Genomic DNA, 11,274 nt, shown 5'->3' with positions numbered 1-11,274 from the left:
TTTTAAAGCATCACTCCCCTCACTGTAGAGGGTTATGAGCATGGTGCTTTCTTACGAGTGTTCGAGTTCTCTCCCCTTCTGAGGAGTTGAATTCCCCACTCCGTGGGCTGTTCTCGTGGTGGTGTTTAGTGTTTAACCCTCTATCAGAGGGTTGCCTATGAGCACGCTATTCCTTTTCTGAATTCGGAGTTCTCCTCTCACTTGGAGAGTTGAGTTCTCTGTTTTTCTTTCTAAAATCCACATGGTGGTAAGTGTGCACGCTAAGAACTCTGCGCACTTTCTAAAATCCTGTATTGTAAGAGTTACGCGTTATTAGCCTCGTTCCGATTTCCATCTATGGGCTGCTCTTTCAGAGTGCCACGAGAGCCCCTTCGAACGGTGTCTTTAAAATCCATGTTATGGTAAGTGGGCCTTGAGCTCTACCCCGGGCCCAGGAGTTTTGGCCCTAACAGGTATGTTTTTGGGGTATGTAGCCTAGGCCTTTGGCCGTAGGGGGATAATGTCACTGACAGCCGTCTAACGTCCCAGGGGCAACTCCCATGGCTATGATAGAGTTGGTACTTAAATGCTCGCCGTGGTTTTCTGGCATGCACTCCCCTCAGCATGGTGGTGTGGGTATACCGTTCCCCATAGCGACCCCTAGAGGATGCAGTTCGAAGTTCCCTTGAAAGGGAACGTCTCAGGTTACTTGTGTAACCATGGTTCCCTGAGTAGGGAACGAGACACTGCGTCCTCTAGGTTTCCTGTCATGCTTCGGACACAAGCTTCAGACGAACAAGCAGATGACGTGTTCTCCCGGCGCCTATTTATACTATAGTCGCACCGGTAGTGACGTCATAGGCTGTCGCCAATGTTATTGTCGTTTTTATATATATGCTTCAGACACCGGTCACACTGAAGGTGCTCCCCATAGCTACCCCTAGAGGACGCAGTGTCCTACTCCTGGAACCATGGTTACATAAGTAACCTGAGACGTTTTTTATGTGTTTGAAAGAAGTCCACAAGCACAAGGAAAAGTACACGTTGTGACTTGTGATAACTTTATTAAGCTTCATATTAAAGGCTGCATTTATTTGTTCAAAATATAAAATATTCTGAAATATTATTACAATTTAAATTTTTTCTTTTGTTCTATTTTCATATTTTTAAAATGTAATGTATTCCTGAGATGGCAAAGCTGAATTTTCAGCAGCCATTACCCCAGTCTTCAGTGTCACATGATTCTTCAGAAATCACTCTGTTATGCTGATTTGATGTTCAGGAAACATTTTGTTTTATTATCAATTTTGAAAACAGTTGTGCTGCTTAAGATTTTTTGCACACCATTATTTTTTAAGGCTTCTCTGATAATTAGAAGGTTTAAAAAACATTAATTGTAATACTGTAGAAATCTTTTGTAGCATTATAAATGTCCTTACTGTAACTTTTGATAAATTTAATGAACTCTTTGTGAATAAAAGTAATAATTAATTTTTTAAAAATTACTGAACCTAATCTTTTAAATGGTTTTGTTGATTTATTTATTTTTTTATTGCTACTTTCCCAAATTTTCAATGTTCAAGAGATCAAGAGGCTATATATCCAAATCTGAGTAAAGGTAGTAGTACACACTCTATAACTCCTGTTTAAAGTTTACAGAGAATGTCTCTGATGGTCCTTGGGTCCAATTTGGACACCAAGGCCACTGTCTGGGCTGTTTCTGCTGAGGGCCTTTTGGCCCACAAAGCACATCATGGTTGCATTGCAAATATACAAGTCTTTGTGATTATGGCCTAGTGATTTGGTTTATGGTTTTACCTTGAGCAGAATTATTTATTAGCTTTCATAAAGAAGTCCCTCGTCACGGGGTTTATGTGACTATATTTATGCCATTATGGAGCTCATGTCCAGTTCAGGGCCGAGGATCAGGCTGTTATGACAGGACTCAAGAACCCTTCTCAGAGAGAATAAGATATTAGCTTTTTGATAATGTCTGTCTCAATCAGATGGTAGTGTTCTGGCTTAAGGTGACTTAATCAAACAGAATGGTTTAAAGGTTAACAATGTATTATAGATGTTTTTCAAATATGAGATGCCTTTTTAGGAGTTGCTTCAAGGTTATCATGGACATCTTAATTGATTTTGCATGCTGTGAAAATGTGTGTGGCACATCAGGAATTCAAAAAGGACAAAATTTCACAACCACAGATGTAAGTCCTCATTAAAGCCCAAAAGAAACAGTAACAATTTGAATATTTCACCTTTGATATGTTTGTGTGCTGAGTGACTTAGCATTAGCCAGACATTATTATCAGGTAGATTAGCCGCTGCTTGTCTCGTATTGGCCTTCTCGGTTCTACTTGACCTTCCCGTCAGGAGATTGAGCATTAAGTCATCTTGATATGGAATGCAATTTGATAGGCATTTGGATGGCTCGCGGTGACCCCATTGTCACAGATGAGCCATTTGTCATGGCTGATGCTTAGAGAGATGAATAAGATTAAAAAACTTAAAAACTTTGAAAATATTTACATGTATTTGCATGTATATATTTATATTCATATAATTTATATTATATATAAATATATTTAATATATAAACATAACATATTTTGGTTACACTTTATTTCGATAGTCCACTTTAGACATTCTACGAACTATAAGTAACTTTGTAAGTGTTACCCATATTTTTCTTAAATATATACATGCATGGGTGTGTATTTATGTATACATAATAAATATACACAGTACACACACATATACTATGTGAACAAAAACGTTTATTTTGGATGTGTTTAATCGCGATTAATCGATTAATGACAGCACTAGTTAATATTTACATAGATGATTTGCATAGATTATGTACTATAGCAAGTCATACTAAGCAGCATGTGTGGGGAATTCCCATAATCCTGTGTGGCTGTATAATAAGCATATAAATGCCTGAATTTTTTATTTTATTTTATATTATTATTATTTCATATTATTGCTTATTTAGTCTAAAATAATGTCTGTAGATATTTAATTTAATTTTATTTAATTTAATTTTATTTTATTTGGTTATTTAGAGTGAAATAGTGTGTTGTCTATAGGTATTTTATTTTATAATTTTTTTTATTCTATTTTATTTTATTTTGCTGTTTAGTGTGAAAGTGAGTTACCTCTAGTCATTATAGTGGTTAGTGTTAACAGTCTTATTTTATTATTTTATTTTTTATTTTGTTATTTAGTGGGAAATAGTGTGGTGTCTGTAGTTATTTTATTTTATTATTCAGTGTGCAAGTGAGTTGCCTGTAGTCATTATAGTGGTTATGTTAACAGTCTGAAATTTTATTTTATTTTATGGTGAAACTGATTGCAGGGATATAACTAAAGACAGGACAAACTAACAAAAACATAAAAACAACTGCGGAGCACGCCACGGAGGCAGCCATCAGCGTCGGCGCCATCGCGAAATTTTATTTTTATAGTGTGAAATAGTTTGATGTCTGTTAGCAGTTAGTGTTCCCTTGAGCTTTATGCATTTATGCATGATAAATCTTTACAATAAGTCATGGATACATGCAAGTTCATCAAGCTTAGTAACAACCCCCTAAAGTCCTTCATATTTTTATATCCAGTCATGATTACAATGACTGGTCACTGGACCCTCAGGATGAAAAATCCTGGATATAAAATATTGTGTCAAAAATAGAAAGAAAAAAATCAGTGTGCAAAATATTGTTAGTAAGTTTAACATGAAATTCTTGACGAAAGAAAGTTTGTTGGAATGAATGACTTGTGTATTTTTTCCGATGTCAACAAGTTTGCATTTGGTAGTCCTCCTGTAACACCTCTGCATAATACAGAATATTGTAGTAAATAAAAGGTGACTGGCCCTGTGTCAAAGAAGCACAATAAATGCTGTCTTCCCCCTCATCTCACAGGGTATGAAAAGCAATTAGACCTTGAAAGTCACAGCACATCCAAACCACACAGAAACACAAGGCTGTTGGTACCCTGGAGAATGTTTCCACCCTTGAAGACAAAGACATTGTGCCATGAATTTCAATAGAGCCACATTTGACAAAGTGTTTTGTCCTTTTTTTTATTCATAAAGGTGTTTTTTTCATGTTTTGTTTTGTATACTTCAGCATTGTACAGACCATAGCCTATAATACACCTTTAGCAGACTGCAAAGCTGCGTCAAGAAAGCAGGGATGGAAAGTCATATCTTTCATCCATACATCCCACTTAGTATAATATCAGCTTGGAGGCAGCTAGAGGCATCCAGCCCGTGTGTTTCCGTAGTGTAGGACAGGCCTCATCACTAATGGGCCTCCTCTGGCAGCCGGGCTCTTTTAAGGCCTTGAGGAGCACCGCACAAGCTTTATTTGAATGTGTGGAGGGAGCCAAAAGTGCAAATTGTCAACAGATGGGACCGCAGTCTCACCTGGGGTGAAAAAATGGCACCTGACGTCCATCTGGGATGGTTGTCTGCTAGACTGCACATGCTGCCCTGCTTTAACTTGGCAGTGGTCTCATTCTGTGAAGGACGTTAAGGGCCTCTTCTGCAACACTCAAAAACAGCAGACTGAATTTAACAATTTAATTTCCTTTCCTGTGCTGTCCTGCAGTGGAGAATCATTGTCCTGCTCATTACTTACAGTGATTTTTTAATAGTAATGCTGTAAGGTTATATTTGAGTTGGTAACAGGGTTTAAGGGTTTATAAATTGTTTTTGTGGCCAGCAGATTGCTGTTGTCTGACAACATTTAATATAAACTGATAATTAATAGCGTTTCAGAGGGGCTGCTCTCTCCTGTCACCACTTGTGCTAGTGAATGCTCTATAAATGTCAAAGTTAAAGTCCAATGTGACCTCTTTGCTGTCACTGAGCTCCATCTGCTGCTGGGTTTTATTGGAACACAGCTGTGCCCATCTAACACACTCTTGTGAGCCTGTGTGTGTGTGTGTGTGTGTGTGTGTGAGAGAGAGAGAGAGAGAGACCACAATGCTGCACTATAAAATGAAAAGCTCTGTATTGAAATGTTGACTACAGGGAAAGGTCATTATGCAATTTACCTTAATTTGACAAACTCAAATGGATTGTCATGGCTGTTATACAGATAGCAAATTTGTTTGACAGATGAGCCCCCTTTTTTCCACTGGCTGATGTATCCGAACTTACACTGTAAAAGTTATTCTTAAGGTGAGTGAATAATGCTGAAATAACCAAAGAATCACTTTGATTGACTATTCTATTTGTTTTCTTTTTATCTACTTGTTTGAAGTTTCAACATCTTTCAGGAACATGCAAATGGAAATGTATGTGCATCTAAACACAGCTCTTCCATTACAATATACTAAGTTGAACCTACATGAAAAGTGAGTTTGTTTAATCGATTCATTTTTGGACTTCAAATAGGCCTACATTTTAAACAGTTGTAATGGGGTTCAGTCCTATTTACCTTCTTCCCAGAATACACTGGCGAACAATCAAACAATACATATTATTTATTAATGCCTCAGTAGTTAATATGTATTGTATTTTTTGCTTGTTTGCCAGTTTACATGTTGTTTTTTGGTCACATTTCGCAACTTACATTGTGATGTTAGGATGAGTTTGTTCATTTGCTAAAAATGATCAGTTAGTTGATTCACATTCCACATTCACATGTTGAAGTCTCTGTGTCGACATTTAAAGCATGAAGAGTGTGTAAATTTCCCATAGAATACATGACAAACATTTAAAATGCTGAATGAAACTGGACTATTTCAAATCAAAAGGAACAATTGGCATAGAGCTGTTATGAAGTTGGCAGAATTCAGGAAATGTTCTTGTAGTTACTTTAAATAAGTAACTGTTTCAGTAATGGCAGATTTGAAGTATGGAAATTTGACATTTTAAGTTCACTCAAGACATTTTCTTAAAATGCACTGCTGTTCAGTTCGGGGTCTGTGAGATGTCAAATTTGGGGTCAGAAAGATTCGATGACAAAGCTGCATTTTTTAGCAGCCATTACTCCATTCTTTAGTGTCTTTCAGAAATTATTTTAATATGATGATTTGCTGCTTAAGAAGCATTGTGTTGCCTAATATTTTTATGGAAACCGCTACATTTTTCAGGATTCTTGGAGAAGTTCAAAATAACTCATTCATTTTCAATAGAAATCGTTTGTAACATTATACATGGCTTTAATTTCACTTTTGACCAATTTATTGCGTCCTTGTTAAAACAAAATCCTTTCTAAAACAAAAATCTTACGGACCCTGAACTTTTGAAAAGTAGTATAATCAGGTAAATTAATTAAAAAGAAAAATCCATGCAAGCTTGTTGCCTTTATGTTTTTATTTTTAATTTCTACAAACGCATATTTTTTACAGTACAGTATAATTAGTTAAAATGAACACAGCCTGTCCATTCTGATCTCAAATCATCCCTCTTTCGGCATCCTTCTGGGCTCTAATTGTGGACCCTGACATGAGGCTGTAATTACGGCTGGAGTGAAGGGAGGTAGATTAGCACACCGCCATGGTGGGTGTTTGAGACAAGTCTCTCTGGAGCAGAAGACCCGGCACATGTGTGCAAGAGATTTTTCTGTGCTCGTTATCTCTACATCAAGCTGTCAGCAGATCACAGCTATTCCACTTTTCCCAGATTCTGTTGTACCTACTCATGCCTTTTCATTTCCCCTCTATCCTTGTGCATTCATGAGTACATGTGTGTATGCGTGTGCTGTCATGTACTACTTGCTCTCTTTTCATTTAGGTGGAAAATTCGAATTAAAACTTACATTACGAACACATGTGCATACTGAGGATGAAGTTATTTTACAATATGTAATATAAGTCTCTGGTGTCCCCAGAATGTGTCTGTGAAATTTCAGCTCAAAATATTCCACAGATCATTTATTATATCATTTTGAAAATGCCTATTTTGCGTGGAAGCAGAAACACACTGTTTTTCTGGCCTGTCTCTTTAAATGCAAATGAGCTGCTGCTCCCCGCCCCCTTTTCCAGAATAGAGCTGCGCCATTACAGCTCGTATCTGCTAAAAACATCTGTTTTGGTTCTGATTATCATGTTTATCGCGCTGAAATAATGCATTTTAAACCATATGAGTTAAAATTTCTGATATACGGTTTTCTGAGAGCACACATCCGAAGCACACGGACAGAAAGCGGCTGCCACAGCATGTGAGTACTAAACTAAGTTCTCATTCACACACGTTTACGTTAAAAACACACATGAGTTACAAAAAAATAGTCGGTTGTGTCTGTGAAGGTAAACAGCTGGGAAATAAATTGCATGTTTATCTTAGATCTGTGTGGCAGTAGCAATATACATTAAATAAATCAATAAATCCACTGCTCTCTTGTCTCCTCTGGGGCTGGGACTCTAAACAGTGTTCTGTGCTCGTCTGTGCAGCCAAAGACAGAACAGTTGGCGTGTTTTGCTCAAATTTTTGCCATGGCATTAGAACTAGTACACTGTTGTCACTTGCGAAAACACAATAACGGCGCCATGGGTGTAAACTTACAGATTAAGGGGCCGTAATATTATAATGAGATCCCTTTGCCACGTCACCAAGGGAGCGAAATCAGACGCGCTCGTTTTTTCAGACGCTTGCAGAAAAAGGCTTACCAAAACAGAGTTACTGGGTTAAAGGGGTCATATGACATTGCTAAAAATAACATTATTTTGTGTATTTGGTGTAATGCAATGTGTTTATGCGGTTTAAGGTTCAAAAACACATTATTTTCCACATAATGTACATTATTGTTTCTCCTCTATGCCCCGCCTTTCTAAAAATGTGTCGATGTTTACAAAGATCACTTGAAATCGCATCATATGACCCCTTTAATCTTTTTCACGTTTCCTTGGTTGGTAGATGCACCGGGGACCTGATTATAGCACTTAAAACCTGGAAAAGTCAGATTTTCATAATATGTCACCTTTAAGATGTAGAGATAGCTGCCAGATCAGTGTTCGTTCCAGGGTCATCATGTGCCTATTTTTTTATTTGAGGGGACAACAGTGAGGGTCCTGGCTTACTTGGTGCCCTAGACGAAATAACACATGAACAAAGAGGTTATTTAGAAACGTATTGGTTTATTGTGAAAGTCTAAGATTTGTTAGACTAGTACTGCAGTTTGAAATTCAGCAAGGCTGGGAAGTGGAACTCTCGTTTTTTGTTGTTTTTTAATTGTACACTGTAAAAATGTTTGTAATTTTAAAAAATGCTAAAGTAAAAATCTGTTAATTGTAAACTGTAAATTATCTTACCATACATATTATGGTCAAAAACTAAATGGTTTAACATCACATTATATGTACTTTTACTGTAAAATAATGTCAAATGTATGGTTTCTGCAAGTAAAAACTGTAATTTACAGTGAAAAACAGTAACAGGACATTCCCAGTAGTCCCTGAGTGACAATACGATTTATATTTAATATAAATGATATTGTATAGTTAGAATGTTAAGTTTTACATTTTCTGTTATCTATTACGTAATGTTCATTGCATTATGTTTTATGGACAGGCCTTTCATTGTGTTTCTTTCTATTTTACCACCTGTATTATATTGGTTATCAGTACATTTAAAGGTAAAAAGCAGATTTTGGTAGTTCATGAAGATAGGTATATTAACTTTATATCACTTCATGAAATATAGTCATACGTAGTAAAAAAAATACAAGCGCCAATATGCCATACTTTAAAACATGAAACTGTCTTTTTTTTTTTTACTGTGAATTTCTGGCACCCGAAGTTGTGCCTTTTTTAAAAATGATAAATTTAACAAAGAGTAGCTTTCTTAACTCTGTGTTTAAAGTCATATATGTTTCAAGCAACTTGAGTGTGGGTAGATAATGACTCTTTCATTGTGCTTTACTTTGCAAATTAATTGCAGAAGGTGCAACTTATGCAATATTTATTGAAGTTGTGTTACAAAAGCACTGGGCTTAGAAGTCTGAAGGGGCTTGAATGGGTATGACGCTTCTTTTTGGTCCCTGTACCTTTAGGAAGACTCATTTCTCACTATGTGAAAGCTCACTAGCTGCTCTAACATAACAAATTGCAGGTGCATTTGATCTGGAGCGTCTTATTAAACTCCTCAAGGACAGTTCCTGGAGCGCCTCTCTCAAGAGTACAGATTTCTATTTTTTTTTAGTCAGTATGTGATCTTTGCTAGGTTTCCATCAGCCAATAGTCTAACACAACTGCATTTATATGAAAAAGATACCAATAAAGTGTGGATGATAGGTGTTATAACAGTTATAAAGAGAAAATGGTTTTACCATATTTATCATTACCATTGAGAAATGGCTTCACGTTTAGTTCATGGGCTGCTTGGCTGAATTCACACTACTTCTGCACGAGTAGCCGTTGTCTTTTTGACACCAGTATCCCACAGGATTTCATTACTTTACAGCAGGCTGTGCTTGTGGTATTATGGAATGTGTTTGTAATCCTGCTAGCCACAGACTGAGCATAGTAAAAAAGCTGTAAGACACACTCTTCAGCAACCTACTCTCCTCCAGACACAATTGTGTCATGACCACAGTGTTTATCCGGTAGAAACTAGAGCAAAGACACATTCAATCAACAGGGTGGTCAAAGGATTATATGTAAATATTTTTGTCATTAGACTCGTTACCATTTCATCACTCTTCTACAGTGAGGGATTAATCTGCTTTGTTTTGTAACAAAACTATTTAGGATAGATAAAATATGGATATATATCTAAGTGAATGTGAATGGAGTTAACTTTAAGTTAAAATAGTCAGAAAATTTGTAAAAGTGTTCTTGAGGAGCCAATTTAATCCTTAGATAATTACTGCTGTCTTCTCCATAATGCCATCCAGCTTATGTTTTTCCCCCAGTCCTCAGTTATGATGGTTAATTTGCTTTGATCATCACTTCTATACATTTATAATTTGTTGCATATATTTTCTACACACTTTTTCTGGTCATACTTAGTCACAATTCTGTCATCATTTACTCACCCTCATTTTATTCCAAACCTGTATGATCTGCTTCTGTGCTTTTTGTCCATACAGTGAAAGTCAATGTTGTTTTCAAACTCAATGATTTTTATTGAATAGACAAAAACAGGTGAAACATTCTTCAAAATATCTTCTAATGTTTTCCATAGAAGAAAGTAAGTCATACAGGTTTGAAACGATATGATGGTAAATTATTTTTATTTTTGGGTGAATTATCCCTTTAAGGAAACATTTACTACACTGTTTGTTCTTCTGTGATTTATTTCCTAACAGAGTCCAACTATAGAGAAGGACAGTTTGGCGACTATAGCCTCCAGGTCCAGTCAGACCAGGGCTGTACATTTGGTTTCTCCATCAGGACATAAACCGAGTCACCATGACCAGCCAACCATCCCAGCAGCACCCCAAACCAGCACAGCAGCCTCATTCTTCCTCAGGTAAGCCTAAAAGCCGGTTGGCAATGTGTTTTGCACAGTGCATAGCCATCAATTCAGCTAATCGTGCTCTGTGGATCCCAGTTTCAATGTCCTGGGGCCTCATTTATAAAATGTTGCGTATAAACCGTCCTAAATTTGTTCTAAGATCATTTCTCAAAAGTGCATAAGTGCGATTCAGAGAAAACGAACGTGCGCACAAAAACACGTGCGTACGCCTCTCTAACAGATGTGGCATTTATAAATCACAAATTGAAATTGTGCGCATCTGACGTGTCAGATCTCCGCCTTGTAAACGCCCCCTAATTAATATCATTACCATATAAAAGAGCACATGCCAATATCCGAATTTCTATGCTTGAGAATGACAAGCACAAAGAAAAAAAAACTTTACTGAGTCTGAAATTGAGGTCCTGCCTGGCGGATCGTGCGGGGGATGCTTTTTATTTAATAATGTGTAATTATTCTGTGGACAAACAACGTGTGAGTGGTTATATTTTTTTCTATTGACTATTATCAAAATTACTACTTCCAGAAACAACATAAATAATAATAATAATAATAATAATTATAAAACAAAAGGCTGATGTCTATTCATTTTCACAGAAGCAAAGCAGCAGATGTTGTAAATAAAAACAGTTAACTATGTTATTGAATAGAATATATTAAAACCGTTATTGCATGACATAAGCCTATTCTTATAGGCTACACAGACAAAACAGTCGTCGGAGATGCGTTTATGCATTTTTTTTTTCTGTTTTACGCATTAGTAGTAAATCAAGACTTCCAAGTTCTCTTGTAAAATAATAATAAAACAAAAACAACATGGAATAAACTGTCTACAGAAAGCGAGTAAAGAACTCTCAACAT

At 36.5% G+C, this 11,274-nt stretch overlaps 1 protein-coding gene across 1 annotated transcript in view; it reads left to right on the top strand.

The window, feature by feature from the left end:
* LOC107721264 (kinesin-like protein KIF26A) overlaps positions 1–11,274 on the top strand; it is an 80,574-nt gene that overhangs the window by 31,753 nt on the left and 37,547 nt on the right. The window contains exon 4 of the mRNA XM_016529189.1: positions 10,244–10,407. Coding sequence (XP_016384675.1) covers positions 10,244–10,407 — 164 coding nt within the window. The remainder of the gene's footprint in view (positions 1–10,243; positions 10,408–11,274) is intronic.

The sequence above is a fragment of the Sinocyclocheilus rhinocerous genome, unplaced genomic scaffold (assembly GCF_001515625.1).
Source record: "Sinocyclocheilus rhinocerous isolate Xijiao unplaced genomic scaffold, SAMN03320098_v1.1 scaffold271, whole genome shotgun sequence".
NCBI classification, from domain to species: domain Eukaryota; kingdom Metazoa; phylum Chordata; class Actinopteri; order Cypriniformes; family Cyprinidae; genus Sinocyclocheilus; species Sinocyclocheilus rhinocerous.
The sequence above is the reverse complement of the archived record's forward strand: the minus strand, read 5'-3'. Positions and strand labels throughout refer to the sequence as shown.